This window comes from Pleurodeles waltl, chromosome 3_2 (genome assembly GCF_031143425.1).
Source record: "Pleurodeles waltl isolate 20211129_DDA chromosome 3_2, aPleWal1.hap1.20221129, whole genome shotgun sequence".
NCBI lineage: Eukaryota > Metazoa > Chordata > Amphibia > Caudata > Salamandridae > Pleurodeles > Pleurodeles waltl.
This window is the reverse complement of record NC_090441.1, coordinates 133,883,218-133,910,703: the sequence shown is the minus strand read 5'-3', so window position 1 is coordinate 133,910,703 and position 27,486 is coordinate 133,883,218. Positions and strand designations below refer to the sequence as shown.

The window sequence follows — 27,486 nt, the reverse complement described above, 5'->3', positions numbered from 1 at the left end:
GTAAAGAGCTATAGATACGCATTTGGAGTTATAAAGTCGTTCCATTTCTCTAACCAGTTTGGCCCCTGGGAGTTTAGCAAACTTAAGTAAAGCACAAATAGATCTGTTAAAATAATGAGACATATTTTCTGTGACAGGGGTCGATGACCCACTATCATCGAAAAAAATGTCTAGATAGCAAAAGGTTGAAGTAAAATCTGATATAACAGTATTAATCCTATCTTAATCCTAATTGTGACTCCTTTGCTCCTGATCACCACATTCCATAACGAAGGTTTTCCCTACGGTGACAGATAGGCCAAGATCAGTCATGAAGTTTGCAAAACCATTGTTGAGCTGCTGCGGACCACGGGGGTATGAGACAAAAGCACAGCATTGTCAGCATAAAGCAAACCAGGTAGAGGTGTGTTGCCAATGTTTGGGGTGGGGGGGCTCACAGCGAATGCCACACTAGGTGGTCTCCAAGCTGTTAATATATAGTGTAAATAAGAAATGGCGCCAAGACACCACCTTTTCACCCCCTCCTCCCCAATTCAAAGGTACTTGTGCATTCTCCCTTAATGCCATACCATACTATGTATGTATGTATTGAGTATTTATAAAGCGCATTCCGGCCCGAGGGCATCGAAGCACTAACTGGGTGAGGCTGTGTCCTCTAAAGCTGCTATGGCCTTACAATCGGAATATAGGGGCTCTTAGAAACGCAGTAATCTGAGGGTCCACTCCCAAATCCAGATATTAATGCTTAATCACATGATCTCTAAATTAGAACATGGTATTGTGTTACCGTCTTTGAAAAGATTTTGAAAAGATTTTCTCTTTGTGGGAAAATCATCCAAGAAATGAGAAATGATGAGGAGAAATGACACAGCTTTGCAGGAAGGAATGCAGCTCAGGGCTCTGTTTACAGCCCATGCACATGGATTCATGAGTCTTGTCCAGCAATAAATGACACAGCCATTGGCATGCAGAGAAGCTGCACTGGCCTTGCAGCCCCTGTGACCAGAGTCACTTCGATTTTTCAGTGAGTTCTTTGCTTGTGTTCAGGGTCGAACTGGGACAAACATAGGATCAGGCACCACAATAAAAATGGCCTCCAATAGCTAAGCAGATAGATAAACTAGTAATGTCAGGGAAATCAACAGTAAAAACCAGTCCACCTGGTCAAAAAACTGGCGCACGACTGGAAAAAAAAATTGCCCACACATATATCTGTCAGACCAGCCCAACGGACACTGCCTTATTCAAAAAGTATTTTTGGTGAGTAACTGCCTGAGGGCCTGATTTAGATTTTGGCAGTAATGGTCCCACCACTGTTTTCCCATCGGAAAACCCATCTGCCGACTTGAGGGTCCACCTGCTCGATTTAGATGTTGATGGTCCCCTAGGCCATAGAGCGCCTGAGTCCTGCCTTCTCCGCCAGGATACTCCACTCACATCTAAGGCACCATCTAAAATAGTGGCTGGTGGCAGGACTCCAGGCACCCTTACCCTCAAGGAGATTTTGATGTGCCTTCCTGCCAAACCAACTGTGTTGGTGCTACGTCCACACCTCACTTGGCAGATTGTAGGGGAAATGAGGGAAAAACTTGCCTTCTTTCCCGTTTCCACTTATGTTTTCGACTGGATCCAACTGGCCAAGACCTTCTTCACTGCTGGCACAGGACTACATAGATAACACGACCACCCATCACCGGACTCCAAGGTAGAGAATCAGAACTGTAAGTGCACGTCGCGTGGACACTGCACATGAGATCAGGACCACTGCGGTCATGTATATGTTACAGTGTTTTTTTTTTTTTAATTACTGTGACATGCATATGTTGGGAACACAATTGTGTCAGACATGGATGGGGACACACAGGTACAAGAGACAACTGGAGGAGTGAGTGATGTGGTTGTGTCACAATGTGTGCTACATGCATATGGGTCTGATGTGTGTGTTTGGCTGTGTGTTGTGTAACTGTGTGTAACATTCAGGTGTGTAACATTCAGGTGAGTGTTGTTGAATGGTGGTTGTTGTGATGTGTGTAGTTGTGCTTTTGTGTGAGTGTCTTTGTGTAGATGAGTGTGTAGTTGTGTTGGTTGTTGTGGTTGTGCCGTGTGGGTGTAGTGTCAATAGTGTGTGTATGTTGTGCCATGGATGCATGGCAATATGTGTTTTCAGCATGTACGAACAGTGCTGTGGTAGAATGAAAATGGATAATAGTGTGTATGTGGTGTGTTGTGTAGTGTGTAGTGCAAGGAGACACATATAGCCAAAGTACAGTGTTTGTGTGTCACTTACCTCTATTCCATAGCCACTGTCATTGTACGATGTCCATTGGGTTCCACGACGGCCACCCTTCGTCAGCAATCTGCTGCCAGTACACCGCCTACCTGAAGAGCTATGACATCTAAATATGGTCGGTGGGAACCTGTCAGCCTGACGGCGAGCACTCCATAGCGGTTGTCAGCAGCTCGGCCGCAATACATCTAAATTCGGCAGGTCGAACACTGTCTACTTGTTGGAGTACTCAGGCCTGCCGTTGTAGCGGATTGGCAGTATTACCGTCAAGATCTAAATCAGGCCCTTAGTGTGATTTTGCAAGCTAACTGTGTGTCTGTACTTATTGTAGCACTAAAGAAGGTCAACACTGAAGTACATTTATTTGCTTCCTATCACTCAAAGAAATGCATTTGCACATTAAATTCAACCTTGACTCATTACTGAGAGGATGGCTACAAATACACTTTTTCATTATTCTTTTTTTCAATCAGAGTGGCTGCAAAAATCTTGGGATATTGGAACCTTGTTACTCTATTTCAACGTGTAAGACTTGTGTATATAGTGTTTGTCAGAGACCTTTTAAGGCATGGGCAAAGTGGGCTCAGCCCCATGGCCGGGACAATTAAATGCCACAAGTAGGCTGCAGCACTGGTTGTGCCACCCTCACAAGCCATTGCGGGGCCTGTGCATGCAGTTTTACTGCCACTTCAACGTAGCATTTAAACTACTTGCCAATCCTAAAACTCCCCTTTTACTACATATAGGTCACCCCTAAAGTAGGTGTTAAATAGCTAATAGGGCAGGGTGCTGTGCGAGTAAAAGGTGGGGCATGCACATTTAGGTTTTACAGGCTCTGGTAGTGACAAACAACCAAATTCATTTTTTTCACAACTGTGAGGCCTACTCCTTTCATATATTAAAATTGGAAATTCCTTAATACAATGTTTAAGCTGTAAATCCTTTTTAGAGAGGAGTAGCTGTTTTGCTTTATATCTTGATAATGGTAACGATAAATCCTCTTTATCATAATGAGCTCCTCTTCACTGGTAAAGTTTGCCTTAACATTACAGTTTTAGAAATGCCACTTCTAGAACACAGGCATTTCTCTCTCTCCTCTTACAGCTCTGTATGCCTGCAGCCTGTCTCCAATACACAGCTAGGCTGGGTGGCAGCTACATTTACATCCTCCACTACCTGGGCTGCACTGCTATCTGGTGGCAATTTAAAACCTTTCTCTCCTGCCAGCTGTTTAAACAGCTTTCTAGTGGGCTTGTTGACAACTCAGAGACAATACATAACACAGTTTGCTTATCCAATGTAGTAATACACTACTTCACATATAATTCGAAGACCATTGCAAGGTAAACACAGATTAACATTACCATCAGTCAACATGTAATTCAAACACAGTTACTGATCAATAACTTATTTCCTTTGTGCACAGTTCAAAATCATCTTCCTGTGTTCTGGTGCAACCTGCCAATCAGATGGTCCTATCACCCTACCAAGTGAGGGTGCCCCTGGTGTTCCCACATCTCCACTGGCACAGGCTCTCCTACATAGGTTACAATCCACCCGAAAGAATCAGCTACTGTCCGCCAACTTACTGACAGGGAGTAACTCGTAGTTAACTGCTCAGTCCGCTGTTTAATCGCCAGAGAGAAGGAGAAAATCCTGTTTAATTCAATGTGTTAGAGGGGCACAGCGGAAAAAGTACTCACCACAAACACCGGTGTGAAACTCCACTGCACCATCTAATGGGGAAAAACTGTTGCAACCCTCTGCGGCGATGAAAGAAAACCACCAGACATAGAAGTTGCTCAGGAACAGATGAAATGTATTTGTAGGTACCAATGCTTGCTGGGCAGCAAGGAAAAAGAGCAAACATGAAAACCGTGTGCTCCATACAAACAGGCTTCTTCCCTGAATGACTGGTTGTAGGCTTTATATGCAGTACGTACAGAAATGAAAAATAATCACAACCAAAAGGTCACAGTCCCAAACATGGCGAACCATAGAAATGCAACGTAGGCTCAGTGCCAAATATACAGAAATGCAGTGTAGGCATAAATGAACAACCTGATGAGCAAATCTAATGTGGAAGTCAGGAAAAGCAAAGTGACCTCTAAGTGGACTCTGGACAGCTGCTGAAGCTTGTCCAGGCAAGGTCAGATTGGAAGCCTTGGTTCAGGGCTGGAATACGATCTGTGGAGGAGGGGGACACCGCAAGGAAGCACTGAGGAGGACCTGACTTCTAGCTTCTGCAGGGAGAAGTGGGATAACTCAGTGGGTTTAAGACAGTGTGGGTGAGAAGTGGAACTAAGTATGATATCTATTTAACACATACATATGTACATATATTTATTCCCAACAGCACTCCTTTGGCTAGGGCTGACACAGCTGTTTTTTCTTTAGGTCTCTAGGGGGGTGACAGAACTTTCCTCTTATTTCCGATGCCTGAGGTTATCAGATGACTCCACCTAAGTAAGGACGCAGTGCTCTAGTCCTGGGTTTTCTTTTCTGTTAGTTCAAATAAAGCAAGGCAGGACTGCAATTCCCAGAATACAGCAGATGTGTTCTTAAACGAAAACCTTGAACAGGAGCAATGCATTCTTGGTGCCATTGAGTTATCTGGTAACCTCACTTATATCTGCCATTGGATTCCTGCTTTCTCTTGTCTCTCACTAGATTATGGTCTCTCTCTTCCACCGGATGGGTCATACCTCCATCTCGTATGCCTTCCTGCAGCAAATAGGCAGCTCTCCTCAGCACCGAGGCATCCATACAGACAAAACAGTCCGAGGGCAGAGTTTATGGCTACAGAGAGCTGTCAGAAGCACCTGGGACCTCATCCTCATCTGTCCCTCAAGTAATGAGTGCATCAATCCTAAACATTAATGAATGGGAAGTAGGTCTGTGCCGCTGCATCAGAACCTAAGAAGCTTTATGACAATTTTCAGACTTATTCTAGACCCCAAATTTGAACAAAATGGACACATGGCTGAAAAGGCTCTCACTGCATGTCCAGAAATGCCTTATTCTGCATGTAATGAAAGTGTCACTCAAAGTGTTGCACACGAACACACTAAGGCCCGTATTTATACTTTTTTTAGCGCCGCATTTGCGCCGCTTTTTGACGGCTAACGGCGCAAAGCTACAAAATACAATGGTATTTTGCAAGTTTGCGCCGTTTTTGCGTCAAAAAACGACGCAAATGCAGCGCTAAAAAAAGTATAAATACGGGCCTAAATACTTGGAAATGTCAAACAGAAGCACACAGACAACTCGGCAGCTATGAGGGCGGCACTCTCCAATAGTGAGGGACGTTAGATTTCCAGTTACAGTCGCAGGGCTTAACTTGAGCCGGTGGATTCCAGCGCAGGGCACCCGCACTCATTTTTGAGGCCAGGCATTTATTTTTCTGCCTCGAGCATTAACTGCGAGAAAAAACCTTATGGGAAAGACGAAGAAAGAGAAAAACGAAGAAGCTTCACAAAGAGAGAAAGGAGAAAGCTGCAAGAGTGAGCTGAATGGGCAGAGATTGATTGTAAACGGATTAAAGAGGCCCGAGATAGCTTCAGGATTACGCTGCCTCAATATTCCGCGCTCGCACTTTAGATTGCAGCAGCGGAGCGTTTCAGGGGAGAGGTCTGAGCACCAGCACGTTTTTATTGACAAATTAAGCACTGTACAGACATAAACCTTCAAAGAGGAAGAGATCTCGAAAGTGAATGCAGTAGACAATATTTCAGGAGTTCGGTTTTTATTCCTGTTAAGGTGTCACAACATACAGGGTTGTTTCCGAGACCATATAGTCGACAAGCAATCTTTTGATATAACTATAACGGAGTATACAGCACATCGTATATATATATATATATATATATATATATATATATATATATATATATATATATATATATATATATATATATCAAACGGATAGCTGCTGCCCTCTGCTGGTGATAACTAGCACTGTGCGGAATGTTAACGTCCGCAGCTTGCACTCGTGTTGGCTTTATCTATAAACAGAAAGTTATAGGGCATACAATTCACATCTTTCAGTTGATAACCTAGCAAAATTCATAAAATAAGACTGCAAATATGTGGGAGAGCCGTGCAGGCGTGCAAGGTGGAAGGAAGCGGTGAAGGGCAGAAGCAGGGGAGGGGAGCTGCACTGAGGTTAAGAGCAGAGGTGGAGGAGGGAGGGAGCCATGCAAAGAAGCAGCGGAGGGAAGAGATGCAGTCGCAGAAAAGGGGTGGAGGGCGGAGGTGGAGGGGAGAGCTGCATTGATACGTTAAAGAGGGAGGGCGAGAGTAAAGGTGCACGAACGAGGTGAAGAACAGAGGTCGGGGAGAGAGGATCTGGGAAGTGGTGCATGGGAGTGATAGTCGAAGGCAGAGATGCAGTGATGGGGGCGAGGACATTTCCGTTCGCAGATCGGGTTTTGCACATCTGCGTGATAAACCTAAAAGTTAACAAAGGGAAAGAAGATGATAACTACTGTGATTGTGGCCTGCCGTTCTGTTACTCTGCCATGCTTTAGATGGATCTGATACGTCACTTCCGTGAACACTTGTAGTGTACCAGGGCTCTCACCGAAGGCCCTAAGTATTGTTGTATATCATCATATGCAAGCTCTTACTCATTTTTTTTATCCGTCAATACATGTATGGTGTGGATATTTGGTAAACTTTGATAAAATGAATACTAAGAATGTTTGGCATGTTTAATGCTTTGTATGAAAGTGTGGTAAAGGGCATCCGTGTTTGGAGGCATGGGTGCCCAGTGCGGCTACAGGAAAGCTGGATCAATGCTAGTCTGTCCGGATACCCACAATTAACATCCAATTAAGCTTAACAAAAATAATGTACGTATTCAGTAGTTATATGGAATATTCCTTAGACTCACCATACATCGACTTATGTGGGACACCCTTCTTTTATGAACATTTTAAACACATTTGGATTGAGATGGCATGGAATCACAGAGGAGGGTAGGAGCTGACAACAAAGTAGGGCACGGGAGGATCTCTGTTTACTGCTGTCAGAATTTAGGGCCATATGTACGAACACATTTTCCCAATGACACAGAATGGGAAAAACCCTTTGCTACATCTGGCCCTTAGTTCTGATACCAAAATGTATAACATATCATCTTCCTAGTCTGATGGAGAGTCAAAGATTTGCCCACAGCGGCTTAGCCAGACTGTTGTCTCATGCAGAGGATTTTGTGACGCTCCGGTGGCGCTGTGCAGTGTGCTGTATTTACAAGGTGCTGTAAATACGGCCCCTTCACACGCAGCTCTTTGCGTGGAAGGGGCGTGCAATGGGTTTTGCTGTGGGCGTTCCACTGCAAAACCCATTGCGTTTAGACGCAGCCCCAGATTTACGACATTTCGTAAATCTGAGGCAGCGCAAAAACATGACACCACCCCAGGGGTGGCATCAGAATGGTGCAACAAGGAGAAATGCTTTCATTTCTCCTCGTTTTTTGCACTTTCTATGTGTGCTGCATTCAGCTGTACACATAGAAAGAGCAAATCGCCATAGAAGATTGTTTTTGTGCAGGAAGGTGTTCCCCTTAAAGCAGCCATGCTTGAACTATGGCTCAAGGGTGTCTGCGTTGACGCTCGGCAGCAATTTGAATGCCGGCGCAGGGAGAAACCCAGGGGTACGTCGTATTACGGTGCATCCCTACATTTTAGAAGTGACACAGAGCAGCACTGCCAATTTTGGCGCAGCAGCCACGCTGCGCCATTTCTTGTAGATCTGGCCCTTAGATTCTGAGATGCAAATCACTACCATAATTGTACAGTGAAGAGGTAATCTACAAACACCATCATTAATTATTTAAAATGTGCTAAATGAATGCCGCTGCTATAAAGTTATTGCTAAAGAAAAGAGGTCTACCCATGTAGTCCTACTAAGGTAGGAAGTGTACAAACAATATAAAGGTTTGGTCTATTAATAGGAAATAATCTGTCACATTAATTCAGACACAGTGAGGTTATAAATCCCTCAATGAAAATGAATTTCGACAATTATTCATTCATTACATTAATCAAAAGGATGAAAAATCATTAAAAACCAAACGACATTCCAACATTTCTAGACAAATATTATTGAAAATCTATAATCTCGAATTCGCGCCTCATCTGGACTTATGGAGACTACAATGCCTCATTCACTGCTCCGCTCATTTCCACAAACTATGCTTTCAAATTTGGTTTAACCACGAAAATCCTGCGCGCTGGGCTTAGAAGTTTCCGAGTTCTCCAGCTCTGCTGCCTCGGAGCATACGTGCCCAAGGGCGATACCATGATGTTAATTGTAGGACGGATTTTCGTGGTTAAACTGAGAGAATGGGAGAGAGCAGAAAAGCAGCATATCTTCAATGAAATCTGCTCTCTCTATGTGCTGACGACCTTGAGGCTGCCTAGTGCCAACGCAGGTACCCTTACACCGTAGGGCAAGTGTGTCTGCGTTAATGTCAGGATAGTTCTTGCATATGAAGGTCCTGCACAAAAACTGTCCTTTAAGGCCATTAGCTCTTTACCTGTGTGATGCGTTTTACTGCATTCTTTATATGGTACAAATGCAAAGAGGAAATAAGAGTAGAATAAGATATTTCTCCTGGTTACACCAATCTCGGACAGGTGCTCCGTTTTTGCACAAACCCATGTCTAGAAGTCTTTGTAGATGTGGGTTTGCATAAAAATCCATTGGTGTACATGAAAGCCCATACCCCACCCTTAGAACACCACCCATAACGCAAAGTAATGCTAGGCAGCTACATTGTTTTACTTTTTTTCTTACAAAACGGCTCAAACACTTATTTGCTTTGCTTTGTAAATATCACAAAGAATTTTGCCACAGTTCACCAAAAAGGGACATAAACCCAACCCAAAATATTCGAAAATCTGGTCCTTAAATTGGATGCTTAAAGACAAAATCAAGTATGTTGAGCTTCCAAAGCTTAAATAGAAATATATTGAGTGATTGATTTGGAACATTCACAAAACCTTAATCAGATTTATCAAACATATTCCGATATTTGAGCTTGTCTTCTTCGTTTTTTCCTTGCATCCTGACATCAAGCATCCTCAGCTCCTTGACCACAGTTTTCTTCATATCTGGGTCCAGCTCTTGTACTTTCTCAAAGTCTGACTTTGCTTCAGCCTCATTCCAAACTTCTGCATGGGCTTTAGCACGGATGTAGTAGGCTTTCACAAGACCTAGGAAAGAATTGGCAGGATAACCTATCAGCCTTTTATAATCCATTGTTAAAACCATGTAAAAAAAATCACACACATACAAACAAACACAAGTGTAAACACACACCTACAAGCATACACGTAGTCATAAATATACACAAACTCACACACACACAAACACGTCCTCAAGTGGTTGAACTCATGGTTAACATTGCACAGGTCAATCATTTTTGAGTTGCAGCTCTGCATTATACCCTTACCTCTGACCCCAGTAAGGCTTTGATTTAGGACTGGAGGTCACTCATATGCGTTTCAGAATTACGTATTTTAAAAATCGTGCTACGAAATATCATATCCAAAATATCACTTGTATAATATTGTGACAGTAAACATTATTAAATTAGTATAGATTTGAAATTCTTAACTTCACACATGTGTACCTTGACTATTTACATATAATGAAGATACTTAGATGAGGTAAGATTATTAAATCTATTCATATGAGAGCGCGCAGGAGCGTGATTTACAATTCTTCATCTGACAAGTCTTTTTTAAGTTGACAGGGACATCAAGTGAATCAACAAATATTAAACAATTGCAATTTCTGTGAAGCCAATTTGGCCAGACAAACAGGGCCAAGAATCAATAATTGAAGTTAAGTAATTGATTTCCAATCAATAATCAATCCATATACATGCAAGTCATAAAATGCTGAAAAGGTACAGAATTACAGCTGGCAAGCTGAAATATCATAATTGGTTCTATCTCATCAAATTAAGATACGAAGCAATAACAACCACAGCAATACAGAAACTGAGAATTGGAAATAGGTGTTCCTTAAAGACACCCCTGCTCTCTCTTCTAAACATGAAATGATTTTTAAATCATCTAGTCAAAGTTCAAAGTCAGGAATGAGGATGGTTGGGATGACACCTTGAGGAAATTTGGAAATGCAAGAAGGTGTCAGCATACTGAAGGCTTCAGTAGGGGTCCTCATGGAAAAGGAATTAGGGCCTCCATTTTAACCTATGGAACTTGCAATGTGGTGGATGGGATATCCGTCACATTTGTGATGGAGGAAGGCCTCCACCAAACTTTAAATCAGTACCTGAGTGTTTAGCATGAAGCTTTGCACATGCAAGAATAAGGGAAGCAGATTGATCTGTACCTTTCAAATCTTAAGGGAATTCTGTCTTCACTTCTAACAGCATAAGCATTAATTAAAACAAACAGAACCTTCTACATCAATGTTATCTTCTCCTCCTCCCAAGGACCAATCAGCTTCTGATACGTCCTCTGCCTTCACAACACAATCTGAATTTTTCATCCAACAGAACTCGTACAGCTGCTGTAACCCTGAACATCCCCCATACCTGTTGGATACACACTAAAAGTTAAGCTGTTCTCACCCTCTGGTAGCCTGGCACAGAGCAGTCAGGCTTAATGTAAGAGGCAATGTATAAAGTATTTGTGCAACACTTCCAACAGTTAAACAGTGAAAACACCACACAAAAGTAATACACACCAGGTCAGGAAAATCAGAGCATAATTAAAATAAAACAAATAAATAAAACAAGACCAAATGACAAAAATCCAATAAGTGGAAGCCAAGATATGAATTTGTAAAGAATGAATGTGAAAATACCACTTAGAAGCAATAAGCACCTATTGGGATTTCTGATCTCGCTGGGCCAAGAGCTCAAGCGACCCACGATGGAGCTCACGCTGGCTATCGGACCAATGCAGGGCCCGCTGAGCAACAGTACTTTAATCCTTGTCACAGCACTAGATGCATTGATGATACACATGCAGTTGGGGTGTTGCACAGGATTTACCCATGCAACTGTGGCCATGCGCTGGTTCCGGGTGCAATGCACAATGTACTGGTTCAGAGAGTGACCATTCTGAATGCGAAGCGCCGGGTTAATCCATGCTGGAGGGATGATTCATCGATCACCATGCAGTGGCGGCGATGTGTTAGTTCCGAAGTGGTGTTTCCGGAGGCGATGCAGCAGTATTGAGTCCGGTGGGCCGGTCCAGTCCATGCAGCAGTGGTGATGCGACAATCCTGATCTTGCAGCAGGCAATGCGTGTGCTTGGATCAGTGCATCGGCGTCAGTGTAAAGGTTCTGGCAGATGCAGTCTTTATACTCACTTCCAAGGGCCTTGGACTGGATTGGCACCACTTGGCAGAGCAAGACTTGCAGTAAGCAAAGTCCAGGTTCTGTTTGTAGATGGAAGACAAGTCTCTGATTTTCCTGAGACTTCAGAAGAGGAAGGAAGCCAGCAAGCCCTTGAAGTCACTGTGGTTCTGGGATGTAGAGATGCAGGTCCAGTCCTTCTAAGTCCCTGGCAAGAGAGCAGCAGGCCTGCTCAGCAAATCAGAAGTCCAGCAGTGTAACAGCTCAGGAGAGTGGCAGTCCTTTTTGCAGTACAGCAGTCCTTTCAGGTTGCAGCTTCACACCCGTGTGCTCTGAAGAACCTATGAGACGGGCGTGCAGTGTTCCCATAGTAGCCAGCCGGTGACGTGCTACCTGTGGTAGGCTCTGTCAGCACCTCCTCCCTGTCCCAGCACGACTTGCAGGAAAGAGCGAAGTGAGAGCAGCATCCGTGCACTCAGACCCCTGCCTAAGAAGCAGGCCATGACGCCGAGCCACTTCACTGAGTTCATCTGTGGAACAGAGGGTATCAGTCTGGAGTGCAAACTCCGTACACCATCTTCCAGCCTCCACTGCAGGACATACTACTGACCCACTCACACTCATCACCTGTCCCTCTACATCTTCACTCTATTTTGCTCACTCCCTACTCATTGATCTCTCTCCATCTCTGCCCCCTTCCATCTTCATTCGTTCCATGCTCCCTGCTTCTGTACTGTGTTCCTTCTGCACCAGCACCATCATTTACTCTTCAATGCTGCCCTCCTTCCCCCAGCCTCTGACCTGCCTCTCTGTAGAGTCCCATGCAATTGCACCTCGTATATGAAGGGGTTGAAGGAGGTCGAGCCCCTCTGTAGCTACAGTGCCAGGAGGCCGCTATCAGTGCCCGGGCATCATTGAGACGAACGGCACACAATTAAAAACACTAGCTGTTTCTTTACAGCATAGAATAAAAAATGTTAAGTTATTAAAACAATAAATAGGTAGTGATGAAACATCATCATGGATCGAAGCAGCATAGAGTATACTCAATGGAAATCTTTAGAAAACGTGTTTTTGTTTGGTAGCTTTCATAAAGTTTTGTTTTATTTTCCTTTCTGTCATTCACTTTTCCGCTGAGACCCTCTCTAAAATGGCTAATTACTTCAACAAACATTACCATGCAGACTTTTGGAGGCGGTTGGTTTTGACCTCCCTCTCTGTCTATTACAACTAAGCTGAACTTCCAAAGAGAGACTAACCATCTGCAAATGATTGCATTGTTTCCTTTTACACCTGGCTGACAGTATAAGCTTCTGGACGGTCACATTGCAACACCTTCCTCCAGGTAGATATCAGCAATCAGTGGCAAATGGTGAAGAGGAGCGAACCCTCCACCTTCCCTAACATAAGTTATTTTTTACATAGGTCTGCAACTTTACTCCTTATTTCTGAGTCAAACATGAAATGACCACATCTGGGCATCATAAACTCTGCCACTTGGTGGGTGGCAGAGTTTTTACCGCACTCCAAGTGAAGCGGGTAGTGGGCAAAACTCCACCAACTTTGCCGGCAGAGCAGAGATTATCGCCCACTTCTAGTAATAAGGTAATCCCAATGTTATCCAATGGTAAAGATAGGCCTCGCACTAGTAAAAAATGAATTTGGGAGTTTTCCACTACCAGGGCATGTAAAACATAAAAGTACTTGTCCTGACTTTTAAATATATTGCACCCTGCCCTATGGGTCACATAGGAACAACCTTAGGGGTGACATATGTATAAAACTTAAAGGTTTAGGCCTGGCAATGGGTTTATCTTGCTAGGTCAAAACAGCAGAGTAAAATTGCACACACAGGCTCTGCATTGGAGGTCTGAGATATAGTTAAGGGGCTACTCTAGTGGGTGGCACGGTAGTGCTGCAGGCCCACTATTAGCATTTAATTTACAGACCCTGGACACATGTAGTAAACTTTACTAAAGACTTAAAGGTAAATTAAATATGCCATTTGAGCCAATGTTGCCATACTTTAGGGGAGAGAGCACAAGAACTTTAGTACTGGTTAGCACTGATAATGTGCACAGGGTCTTAAAGCCAGCAAAAATGAGGTCAGAAAATGTAGGGAGGCAGGCTAAATGTTAGGGGAAAGACCACCCAAAGGCTGTCAGGTCTAACAACGATGAATAGGAGACTTCAGTTTCAGCCGCTCATTGTATCTTCACATCTCTTGCCAATATTTCTTCCCTCAGACCTTACTATCAGCAACTAATACATAAGACAATACTCCTTTTCTCTAGCTAACAAAGCTCTGAAATGCACCTGCAAAGACAAAGAACACACTATCCAAGCAAAACACATTTCAGAATGAAGGCATTTAGGGGGTCATTCTGACCTCGGCGGTAAAAGGCACTTACCGCCGGTCAGAAGACCGCCATAACACCGCCGCGGTCGCGGTAAACCGCCACAGTCATTCTGACCCGCAACTGGCAAACCGCCAAAAACCCGACATCAACAAAAGTCCGCCACAGCAACGGCCAGCGAAAAACTGGCGATGACCAAACCTCCACCGTCACGCCAACAGAAATATGCCCATGCCATTCCGACCCAAAAATCCCTGCAGCGGTCTTTCAACCGCGGTTATCCATTGGCGGTACACACCGCCGCGGTCAAAATACACACACCTTTACAAAACACTACCACATTGGACAATTCAAAATACACACACCTGAGACACATACACACACCACTCCCACACACCCAATTAAATATAAAACACAGACCCACATCACCCACAAACCCTTACAACCACAATTGCGACTGAAGGACAGACAGAGACAGCACAGCATAGAGTAGACCATCACACAGAGGCAAATCACAACATCACCCACACAATTTCCACGCACAAAACACCATACACCACCACACTCACCACACTCTACAACACATACACCACCCCTCACCTCATCCACACCACCCCATGGCACCCCAAAGACACCCCAGGTTCTCTGACGCCGAACTCAGGGTCATGGTGGAGGAAATAGTTCGGGTAGAGCCCCAGCTCTTCGGGGCACAGGTGCAGCACACCACCATTGCCAGGAAGATGGAGCTATGGAGCAGAATAGTGGACAGGCTCAACGCTGTGGGACAGCATCCACGAAATCGGGACGACATCAGGAAGCGGTGGAACGACCTACGGGGGAAGGTGCGTTCCATGGTATCAAGGCACAACATCGCGGTACAGCGGACTGGCGGCGGACCGCCACCTACTCCCCCAGAATTCACAGCATGGGAGGAGGAAGTCTTGCACATCCTGCATCCTGAGGGCCTCGCAGGAGTAGGCGGAGGAATGGACTCTGGTAAGTCAAATCTTCACTACTTCATTCCCCCCACCCCACCTGCATGCCAAATCATACCCCCACCCTCACCCCCACCCCCATCACACCAACTCCTTGCAAATTGCTCACCATCACAACCCACCCATCCCAAAACCTAGCCCTGCATGCCTCCCCAAAGCATGGACACCCATCACCAAAGCATGCCCACTGCACATACCCATCTCCCCCACAAGCCACCGTCACAAAATCCCCCACAAGGGAATGCCAGCACTGGGGTACACGGCCACCCACCCATTACACGAAATGGCACACACAGAAGCAATAACCATACTCTAATACCCCTGCAGGACCCGAACGCCACCACACTGCCCAGGAGGGTCCAGAGATGTCCATCCCACCCCCAGAAGAGGCCCCCAGTGATGACAGCAGCTCTGTCTCCCTGGACCCAGATGACCAGCCCGGCCCATCGGGGACCTCGGGACAGTCGGTTACCCACAGACAGCCACAGGTACAGCAGACCTAACCCCCTCTGGGAACATCAGCACAGCTCCACCCAGCGGGCCCATGCCTCTGTCTCCAGGACACGTCAATCAGCGGTGTGTCCACCACTACAGGGCACCCAGGTTGACCCACCACCCCAACAACAACAGGGACCTGGGGGCAGTGGTAGTGGGCACACGGTCCAGTGGACAGAGGCCCAGGGAAACAGGGGAACTGGGAGGGCTGCTGTGCGACAGGGGGGGGACAGGCCCAGGGAACCGACTCTCCAAGAGGCCCTCTCCTCCATCATGGGAGCATACCACCACTCCCAGGAGACGATGGCTACGGTACTGGTTTGTTCCAGGAGATCCAGGTACTGCAGGAGGAACAGTACATGGGGTTCAGAGAGGAACTGAGAAACATTAGTTCCGCAATGGGGACCATCGTCGTGGCCCTTAACCAGATAGTCACCACATTGCGGGACCATGTGGCACCACAAAGGGCCCCTGTCACTAGCATGGACCAGGAACAGCCTACCACCTCTGCCGGCGCTAGTGGACAGGAGGCCCCCACACAACGACAGGTCACCAGAACCCCACCTCCTGCAGAAGAAGAACCACCCCGCAAGCGGTACCTGAGATCTCACAAGAAGACAGAGTAGGATGCCAAGACCCCCGCCAGCAAACGATACCCCCTGATGTCATCCCACTGTTCCACATTGTCACCCTGTCCAAACTTAAACTGCCCCTGCTCCATCCTTCCACAGGCATATGGACAATGCACCTGTGAGACTGAAAACTGGACTCTGCCATGGACATTACTCCACCATCACCCATCACCATTTTACAATCATGTCCCTAAATTTAGCACTTTAATAAAATCACTTATTGCACTTAAAAAATCTGGAGTCTGCCTGTATTTTGAACAAATGTATTAGACATAACGTTGCCAAAATTTTCAGTTACATTGTGATGACAACATACCACTGTCACACAGCTATAGTCCATGGGCAAACAAAGCAGAGGTCACGCAGTGGGGCCCACAGCTCTGAAAACGGAAGGGAAAGTCACAACTCAGTTAACAGGAACTGGGGGGAAACACAGACAGTAGAGAGGCAGGAGACTTTAAGTAAATGTAAAATGGCGGGGTTGATTCGTACCTGTGTGCTACTGAAAATACTGTTGTATCACTGTGTCCCTGTTGTCTGTGTCGTCCCCGTCGTCTTCCTCCTCTTCACTCCCCACAGGCTCCACAGCTGCTACAACACCACCATCTGGACCATCCTCCTGCAGGAAAGGCACCTGGCGTCGCAAAGCCAGGTTGTGAAGCATACAGCAGGCCACGATGATCTGGCACACCTTCTTTGGTGAGTACATTAGGGATCCACCTGTCATATGCAGGCACCTAAACCTGGCCTTCAGGAGGCCGAAGGTCCACTCGATCACCCTCTTAGTACGCCCATGGGCCTCATTGTACCGTTCCTCTGCCCTTGTCCTGGGATTCCTCACGGGGGTCAGTAGCCACGACAGGTTGGGGTAACCAGAGTCACCAATTAGCCACACACGGTGTCTCTGTAGCTGTTCCATCACGTAAGGGATGCTGCTATTTCGCATGATGTACGCGTCATGCACTGACCCAGGGAACTTGGCATTTGCATGGGAGATGTACTGGTCAGCCAAACAGACCACCTGGACATTCATCGAATGATAACTTTTTCTGTTCCTGTACACCTGCTCACTTTCACTAGGGGGAACCAAAGCCACATGGGTCCCATCAATGGCACCAATGAAGTTGGGGATATGGCCCAAGGCATAGAAATCACCCTTCACTGTAGCCAAATCGCCCACCTCAGGGAAAACAATGTAGCTCCGCATGTATTTCATCAGGGCAGACAACACTCTGGACAAAACCTTAGAAAACATAGGCTGAGACATCCCTGATGATATGGCCACTGTTGTTTGGAATGATCCACTTGCCAAAAAATTGAGTACTGACAGAACCTGCACCAGAGGGGGAATCCCTGTGGGTTGGCGAATGGGGGACATCAGGTCTGGCTCCAGCTGGGCACACAGTTCCTGTATAGTGGCTCGGTCAAGTCTGTATGTCAGTATGACATGTCTTTCTTCCATTGTCGACAGGTCCACCAGCAGTCTGTACACGGGAACATTCCTCCATCTCCTCGCAAGTCCCAGCGGACGGTGCCTAGGAAGGACAACATGGAGCACAGAGTCAAGCAACCCACAGGTACGTAACCACAGCTTGCACAGAACACGATTCGCTATGCATTGAATGGCTTGTATGAGTGGCAATGCAAGGCCTAGGCCTGTGTGACGCAGTACAAATTAAGCCATGTGGGCCCTTGAAATGGCGGCTGCCTGACCTGTGAAGTGTGACAATAGGATGTGAGGTCAATGCGCTGGCGTGGCACACCGTGGCGGTAAGCGGTCGAAGACCGCGGCGCAAAGCAGCATTGGTTAACATTGAACCCTATGGGTCTCAGGAGCCAATGACGATGTGCGCCGGCGGTCGCGGTACGCACCGCCGCAGTACGCACCGCCGCAGGCGTGACCGCCATCTTCTATCTGCTTAATCACTCGAGACCTGATCATCCACAGGAGAGGACCTATACTGCAAGTGCTGCTGTGACCTCGGTCTGGAAGATACAATGGCTGCTGCGACTGGGGAAAGGGCCCCTGCCGTCACATCTGAGGAATTGGAGAAACTTGTTGATGGGGTCCTTCCCCAGTATGCGCTACTCTACGGTCCTCCAGACCAACAGGTAAGTACACTGGGACCATGCTTTGTGGGCAATGCCTGTGTTGAGTGGGGTGGATGAAAGATGGTGGGGAGGGGAGCGAATGAGGCATGCATCGCACGACAGATGAGAGCATGTGCCATATGGCAAGGTTGGGGAGGGGGGGCCACTCACATCGACCATGCAGAAAATGATGATATTTATTTTCCCACCCTGTCCATGTCACATAGGTCAGCGCCCACCAGAAGATCGACATTTGGCCTGCCATCGCCAAGGACATCCGGACCCTGGGGGTCCACAACAGACGGGGCACCCACTGCCGCAAGAGGTGGGAGGACATCCGCCGCGGGAGCAGGAAGACCGCGGAGGCTCTGCTGGGGATGGCCTCCTAACGTAGGAGGGGTGGCTCCCGTCAATTGACCCCCCTGATGTCCCGGATCCTGGCGGTGGCCTACCCCGATTTGGATGGGCACGTGAGGACATCACAGCAGACACAAGGGGGTGAGTACCAGCACATTCTGCTATGTTAGCGCACAGTGGAGGTGTCTGGGTGGGGAGGAGGGCTGTGGGTATCTCTAGGCCAGGGTGACTTCTGTAGGCTGGTCCCCTCCGTAAGGCATGGCCCTGTGCCCCCGCCCCCCACCTCTGTAGGGTGCTAAGTACAGCTATCCATGGCCCTGGGTCCCCTATGTGTGCAGTTGTCGTCCATAGGCTTGTAGGCCAAGTCACAATAATTGAGTAGTGTACACCGAGTGTGCGGCGTAGTGCAGGGGGCTTCTGTGTCTGTCCTCTCCGCCAACGATGTCGCCAATGCATGCACTAAACATGTCATTTTTTCTCCCCCCCCCCTTTTTTGTGGTCTTCCTGTTCATGTATGCATTAGCATCATCAGGCGGAGGAGAAGTGGCATCAGAGCACGAGGGAGCTGCATCTCACATGGCCCCGGAGGGCCATGCAACCGACTCCGAGTTCACCAGTGAGACGGAGGGCGAGGGGAGCTCCACAACGGGGACCCGTGGAGACGTCAGCGACACAGACACGTCCTCGGAAGGGAGCTCCCTTGTGGTGGCGGCAACATCCGTGGCCACCGCTACAACAGGTACAGCCGCCACCCCGCGCACCAGCTCCGCCCTCCAAGCAGCCCCTTAACGTTCGCCCCGTGCCCGCTCGGCCAGGAAGGCGGGCATCTCCTTCGCCCCAGGCACCTCAGGCCCTGCCCCAGTTACCCCTGCTGCCCTCAGTGAGGAGATCATTGACCTCCTCCAGACGCTCATTGTTGGGCAGTCTACCCTTTTGAATGCCATCCAGGGTGTAGAAAGGGAGGTGCACCGGAGCAATGCATACCTGGAGGGCATTCATTCGGGTCAGGCTGCCCATCAGCGATCGTTCAACGCTCTGGCCTCAGCACTGACGGCAGCCATTGTCCCTGTCTCCTGCCTCCCCCCTCCAATTTCCTCATCCCAGTCCCACTCCCCTGTTCCTCTGCCTATCCCAGCCACACCTACAGACCAGCCTGCACACACATCAACACCCAAGGGCAGCTCATCCAGACATAAGCACCACAGATCACACAAGCATTCACACATGCAACATCCACATGCAGACATGCCAACAGCCACTGCCTCCTCTGTGTCCCCCTCCTCCTCGTCTCCCTCCTCCCTCCCTGTGATGTCTCCACTCACACCTGCATGCACACCACCATCAGCCAGTACGTCCATCACCAGCACACCCACCAGAACACTCTGCACACGTGCAGTCACCACCCCCACTGCCATTTACACGTCCCCTGTGTCCTCTCCCAGTGTGTCTGTCACCCCCTCTTCCAAACCACACAAACGCAGGCAGCCACCCACCCAACAGCCATCCACCTCACGACAGCCTCCGTCACAAGCACCTGCACCCAAAGACAGCACACTTGACTCTCCTACAACCACATCCTCTTCCTCCACTCCCATACCCACTGCACCTACCCTTCCCACTGCTCCTAAAAAGTTTTTCCTCTCCAAAATTAACCTCTTTGCATCACCTGACCCACCCCCTCCATCTCGTAAGAGTCCAAACAGCACCTCAGCCACCACAAGCCCTGCACCTACAAGGACCATAGTCCAGGGCTATTGGAGTCCACCAGCTTCTAGGGCAGCAACATCGGCCAGCAGCAAGGGGACAGCCAGCCCACCCCCTGGGAAAAAAACTAAAAAAGGGAATGGCCGGCGCGAGAGGCCAGAGATGGCAGCCCCCAAAGGTACTACCCTGGCACCGTCACCTGGCACATCCACAAAGGGAGGCAAGGGCCCCAGAGAATTGGCGAAGGAGGGCAAGGGCAGCAGGGCGGACATTTCCGGCAGCAGGCGAGCTGCCCAGGAGGGCCCCACCAGCCCCATTTCGGGTGTGAAGGAGGACACCCCCGGGCCCAGGATTCCAGCACAGGAGGGCCCCGCAAGCGAAAGGTCGGATGGCGACTGAGCGGAAAATATTGGCCCGATCTGGTTCCCTGGGAACACATGTCAAGCACCGCTGAACAGGGCCCCGCAGTGACAAGCACCGCCGAACAGGGCCCCGCCGTGACAAGCACCGCCGAACAGGGCCCCGCCGTGACAAGCACCGCCGAACAGGGCCCCGCCGTGACAAGCACTGCTGATCAGGGCCCCGCCGTGACAAGCACCGCTGAACAGGGCCCCGCCGTGACAAGCACCGCTGAACAGGGCCCTTCCTGTCAAGCACCGCTGAACAGGGCCCTTCCTGTCAAGCACCGCTGAACAGGGCCCCGCCGTGACAAGCACCGCCGAACAGGGCCCCGCCGTGACAAGCACCGCCGAACAGGGCCCCGCCATGACAAGCACCGCTGAACAGGGCCCCGCCGTGACAAGCACCGCTGAACAGGGCCCCGCCGTGACAAGCACCGCTGAACAGGGCCCTTCCTGTCAAGCACCGCTGAACAGGGCGCCGCCGTGACAAGCACCGCCGAACAGGGCCCCGCCGTGACAAGCACCGCTGAACAGGGCCCCGCCGTGACAAGCACCGCCGAACAGGGCCCCGCCGTGACAAGCACCGCTGAACAGGGCCCCGCCGTGACAAGCACCGCTCAACAGGGCCCCGCCGTGACAAGCACTGCTGAACAGGGCCCTTCCTGTCAAGCACCGCTGAACAGGGCCCCGCCGTGACAAGCATCGCCGAACAGGGCCCCGCCGTGACAAGCACCGCCGAACAGGGCCCCCCGTGACAAGCACCGCTGAACAGGGCCCCGCCGTGACAAGCACCGCTGAACAGGGCCCGCCGTGACAAGCACCGCTGAACAGGGCCCTTCCTGTCAAGCACCGCTGAACAGGGCCCGCCGTGACAAGCACCGCCGAACAGGGCCCCGCCGTGACAAGCACCGCCGAACAGGACCCCGCCGTGACAAGCACCGCCGAACAGGGCCCCGCCGTGACAAGCACCGCCGAACAGGGCCCCGCCGTGACAAGCACCGCCGAACAGGGCCCCGCCGTGACAAGCACCGCCGAACCGGGCCCCGCCGTGACAAGCACCGCTGAACAGGGCTCTTCCTGTCAAGCACTGCTCCGCTGGGCCCTTCATCTCAAGCACCGCTCCGCTGGGCCCTTCCTGTCAAGCACCGCTCCACTGGGCCCTTCCTGTCAAGCACCGCTCCGCTGGGCCCTTCATCTCAAGCACCGCTCCGCTGGGCCCTTCCTGTCAAGCACCGCTCCGCTGGGCCCTTCATCTCAAGCACCGCTCCGCTGGGCCCTTCCTGTCAAGCACCGCTCCGCTGGGCCCTTCATCTCAAGCACCGCTCCGCTGGGCCCTTCCTGTCAAGCACCGCTCCGCTGGGCCCTTCATCTCAAGCACCGCTCCGCTGGGCCCTTCCTGTCAAGCACCGGTCCGCTGGGCCCTTCATCTCAAGCACCGCTCTGCTGGGCCCTTCCTGTCAAGCACCGCTCCGCTGGGCCCTTCCTGTCAAGCACCGCTCCGCTGGGCCCTTCATCTCAAGCACCGCTCCGCTGGGCCCTTCATCTCAAGCACCGCTCCGCTGGGCCCTCATCTCAAGCACCGCTCCGCTGGGCCCTTCCTGTCAAGCACCGCTCCGCTGGGCCCTTCATCTCAAGCACCGCTCCGCTGGGCCCTTCCTGTCAAGCACCGCTCCGCTGGGCCCTTCATCTCAAGCACCGCTCCGCTGGGCCCTTCCTGTCAAGCACCGCTCCGCTGGGCCCTTCCTGTCAAGCACCGCTCCGCTGGGCCCTTCATCTCAAGCACCGCTCCGCTGGGCCCTTCCTGTCAAGCACCGCTCCGCTGGGCCCTTCCTGTCAAGCACCGCTCCGCTGGGCCCTTCATCTCAAGCACCGCTGCGCTGGGCCCTTCCTGTCAAGCACCCGTCCGCTGGGCCCTTCCTGTCAAGCACCGCTCCGCTGGGCCCTTCCTGTCAAGCACCGCTCCGCTGGGCCCTTCATCTCAAGCACCGCTCCGCTGGGCCCTTCCTGTCAAGCACTGCTCCGCTGGGCCCTTCATCTCAAGCACCGCTCTGCTGGGCCCTTCCTGTCAAGCACCGCTCCGCTGGGCCCTTCCTGTCAAGCACCGCTCCGCTGGGCCCTTCATCTCAAGCACCGCTCTGCTGGGCCCTTCATCTCAGGCACCGCTCCGCTGGGCCCTTCCTCTCAAGCACCGCTCCGCTGGGCCCTCATCTCAAGCACCGCTCCACTGGGCCCTTCCTGTCAAGCACCGCTCCGCTGGGCCCTTCCTCTCAAGCACCGCTCCGCTGGGCCCTTCATCTCAAGCACCGCTCCGCTGGGCCCTTCCTGTCAAGCACCGCTCCGCTGGGCCCTTCATCTCAAGCACCGCTCCGCTGGGCCCTTCCTGTCAAGCACCGCTCCGCTGGGCCCTTCCTGTCAAGCACTGCTCCGCTGGGCCCTTCCTGTCAAGCACCGCTCCGCTGGGCCCTTCATCTCAAGCACCGCTCCGCTGGGCCCTTCCTGTCAAGTACCGCTCCGCTGGACCCTTCCTGTCAAGCACCGCTCCGCTGGGCCCTTCCTGTCAAGCACCGCTCCGCTGGGCCCTTCATCTCAAGCACCGCTGGCCCATTGGCAGGGCCGGATCTGTGTTGGCCAGGGCTTCACGAAGCACTCTGGGCACCATGCCTCCTCCAGAACCAGTGGAGTCTGTAATCCACTTGATGGACTGTGGCTTTGCACTCCCCAGGATGGATCAGTGGGCAAGCCACCCACTGTAGAGACTTGAGAGACTGTGGCTTTGCACTCCCCAGGATGGTACAGTGGGCAACCCACCCACTGTAGAGACTTGTGAGACTGTGGCTTTGCACTCCCCAGGATGGTACAGTGGGCATGGAGGCCCCTCGTGGATCTGGCGTCGTGGACTCAACTGACTGAGGTGCCCCCCTTCCCTTCCCCCTGAGGTGCCTGTAGTTTTACTATCTGATGCCCCTGCAGTGTTCTCTCCAATGGAATCGGGTCTCATGTGTGGGCTTTGCCCATGTGTTTAGGCCCATTGGCCCACGAACAATGGATGATAGCCAATATGGCCCGGACTTTTGACCTATGTATATATTGTTCATGATGTAATATATTTTATTTATATATTTCATATTTCACTTAACTTCAATTATGCTATAATATACTTAATTTTTAATGATCATTTTATTTTGTCTTTGCATTCTTCCGGGGGGGTTGGGGGGTGTCACTCTGACTTGTTGCTCTGCATTGATGTGTGTGTTGTAGTGGGTGAGGGTGGGGGTGGGTGTGTGGCGTATGTGTGTCCCCGTAATTTTTTGCCTCCCCCCTCCCCTGTGTCGTAGGTGCAGTACTCACCGTTGTCTTCTGCGCCGGCGTTCGTGCTCCTGGTAGAGGAGCAGGTAGACAATAGCTGGTAGGATGTGTAGTTCGGGTTCCATGCTGTCCAGATACCTCGTGGAGTGTGTAGAGGTGAGCGTTTTCCCGTTCGAAGTCTGTTTCCGCCGTGTTTTTATCAGCGGGGCTCCCGCCCCGGAAAAGGTGGCGGATTGGTGAGTTGTGATAGGGTGGGCGGTACGTTGTCTGCCGCCTGTCTGTTGGCGGTGACCGCCGCGCTGCTTGTCTGTACCCCCGTGGCGGTCGGAGTGTTAAAGTGGCGGGCTGTGTTGGCGGTTCCCGCCAGGGTCGGAATTCCATCTTTTTGGCCACCTGCCTGTTTGCGGGTTGGCCGCCGCTTTTACACCGACCGCCAGGGTTGGAATGACCCCCTTAGTCAGTTAATGCTAGCTCAACTCTAAATAAACATTTGATGTGCATTTCAAATACATGAATATAGATGAAAATGTCAACTTTCAGAGTAAACATAAAACATGAAGACGAAGAGTACACTTTACTTCAATAAATGCAACTTAAAGAGTAAATGTAAAACATATATAATCAATACAAGTAAGAATTTTATATGATCATTACAGCGTACGTTTATAAAGCTCCAGTCTTTCAATGGTTAGATTTCATTAATGCATTTACCTACACACAAGATAGTTTTATTAAGGCACACAGTAAATAAAACTTCAAATGTAAATGTGTTTTTGCGCAATGATGAGGTGTACATAATGGGTTCTAAATTGCTCTACTCCACTTAGCTATACATGCTTTCCTTTGCAATATTCTGGCTTTAGTATTCTGACATGAAACCCACATAACCATATGTAGATACATGAACACGCAGAAACTTGCAAATGCAAAAACAGAGAAACAGGCCCATTCACATGTGCATACATGCTGTGGGCGTAGATTACCCAGTTGATAGTTTAGCATAATAGTAAGCACTATTATCGTTTTATAAAACAAACATTTTTAATATAGCATGACTGATGCTTTAGGCCTATTCATGTTTTCAGTTAGCATATTTTTGATGTGTAAGGTTTAAAACACTTGATAAAATCATCTTCCTCCCTCCCTTTTTGTGCACACAGAGGTGTTTCAATTGTGACCTCCATAGTTTATTTAACAATGCAAGAATAATACAAGATAGTTCGTTCTAGGGTCTTGTTCACATTGTAACATTTATTAAATCCAATGTTTATGTTTTGTGCTCCTGATGTTCTTGGAATAGGACAGATTTGACAACTGTATACAATTTAAAGACTACTTCCTTACTTCCACAACTGAACAGAGATGCCATTTATATTCTAAATGTGGCATTGTTTTCTGGGTAAGGTATTTATGGCAAATGTCAATATAACCATGTGATGTGTTTTCTATTTAATCTATTGATTGTGGTTTGTAACTTTCTCTGTCAGACAACAGGTACTGCAAGTTTCTCTGTCTAAACATTTATAAAGACTCACCATTTATGGAATGAGCCAGGTAACCTATCCAATTCCTATAAAACAGACTCCATGCTAGTCTATTTATCATTCAGTGCTTAGACTATTTTACAGATTCTTTCCTGAGCTGTCCTTACGACACATGCTCCTTGATTCTCATTTGCCTTGTGCTATACTGTTTCCAGTGCTGGCTATGAATTAGATTAGGATTTTTTCTGCTGCCAATGATGTACTTTTTTTTGCATTTTGAACATTTTTATGATTTGACTAACCAATGGCATGCCCTCACCCCTGAGTCACATTCTAAGCACACACACACAAACACACACAATTAAGTCATCACAGGCTGGTCACTTGTGAAGTTCATAAGTCACTGATCTTTGCCAACCTAGTCATATCCTGTGTTTGTTTTATACTCACATGAATAACAATAAAAGCTTTCTCTGGTGAAGTGCATTTCAGGATCCATAGAAGGAAAATGTGCATATTAATACGGGAAAATGACACAGATTGTACTGCCCTTGCAGACCTTTTTCAAAACAAGGGGAAGACACTTTTGATATTCTAAATAATAAAGGCTGGATTTTAGTTTCAGCCTCGGCACAAACAACTTCAGTAGTTGGTAAAAATACTTTTGAAAAGTTTTCCCCATTTACAGAGATTAGAGTATCTGAATTCATAGGGCTAACAAAATCAGTGGCCCCCACTGATCCTTGCCCCCTGAAAATGGTTCATGAGGTTGTGGGGGTGATTATCCCTCACCTTACTGCTCCATTGAACGCTATTCTAAAATTAGATCAGTTCCGCATTTCCTGGTTACCTTTTCCAGCCAAAATCCACGAAAAGGATCTGAACATGGCTTTGTCTAATTTTTTGGAAGAAAAGGAAATCTTAGGGGTATAGTTGTGGAAAGTGGCACAACACTGAGTGCAGCGTCACTTTCCCTGCGCCCCTTAGCACCCCCTACCACCACCATGTGTGCGCTGTATTTAAAATACAGTGCACCTTGGCACAGGGTAGGGACAAAAGCATAATTTTTCTTTTTTAAAAAAAAATTTTTTTTTATTGATTTTACATTGCAGATAACAATACAGGCATTAGTCAGAAATATTTCAGGATCATATTTATCTGAGTTAATTTTTCGTTTCAACAAGCAAACCCCCCTATTTACACACTTAACTGACCATGTATCATTTACGATATTATTGTTTTCTGCTGCGATGCACCTGATGTTGGGATTGAGCTGATTATCGGGGAGGCAACCTCTGTGATTACTATGGGACATCTAATGTTTATGGTCACTCTCCAGTGGGGACCTAAGGTGTACCTTCTTGCGCGCGTTATCAATGGGCAGTGGGGGCACCTGGTGTGTCCTGTGTTTTACTATTGCTCCTATGTCGGTGTGGGCGTAAGGGTTAACCCCTTTTTTGGGGAGTGGGGATGAGCTCTTCTATACGGAATGCTTATCTTAGTCATTACCTTTACTGTTACAACTGGTTATGTTCCTGTAGGTGTGGGGGCCCCATCATGGAGGTTTGTCGTCGTTTTTTGCTTCGAGTTTGGATACCAGTGTTTCCCAGGTGTCGCATCCCGTGTGTGTCTGACCTCCTCGTGTCAGTTTACTGAGCACTTGGTGCTCTGTACGGGCCCACTTCAGTGTGAGGGTATGCCAGACTTTACGGTCCGGAGTGTTAGGTGCTTTCCAGTGCATTGCTATCAACCTTTTATACATCAAATAGGCGAAGTCTACAAATTTGTGTAGATGTCTATGTTTTTTTGCCCTTGTTCTCATACCTAATAGGCAAGATCTGGGGTCTGCTTCCAGTGCCAGTCCTGTCCAGTCTGACAGTAGCTCCACCACCCTTTTCCATTCTATTTGCACTCGGAGGCATTCCCAGACCATGTGGTAGAAGTGGGCTGCTGGTTCTGTACATCTGGGGCATGCCGGTGCTGTGTCGGGGAACATGCCTTTTAGTCTGGCCGGTGACAGATACGTTTGGTGTATGT

The 27,486-nt window shown here is 48.8% G+C and overlaps 1 protein-coding gene across 2 annotated transcripts in view; it reads right to left on the bottom strand.

Moving 5' to 3' along the window:
* AIPL1 (aryl hydrocarbon receptor interacting protein like 1) overlaps positions 1–27,486 on the bottom strand; it is a 286,910-nt gene that overhangs the window by 22,937 nt on the left and 236,487 nt on the right. Inside the window, exon 6 of one of the 2 annotated variants that reach the window (XM_069227003.1) lies at positions 9,295–9,507. In XM_069227003.1, the coding sequence (XP_069083104.1) occupies positions 9,296–9,507 (212 nt within the window). In that variant the 3' untranslated portion in view covers position 9,295. Of the gene's footprint in view, positions 1–6,160; positions 9,508–27,486 lie in introns of those variants that run through there. The other variant, XM_069227002.1, reaches the window with a different exon arrangement.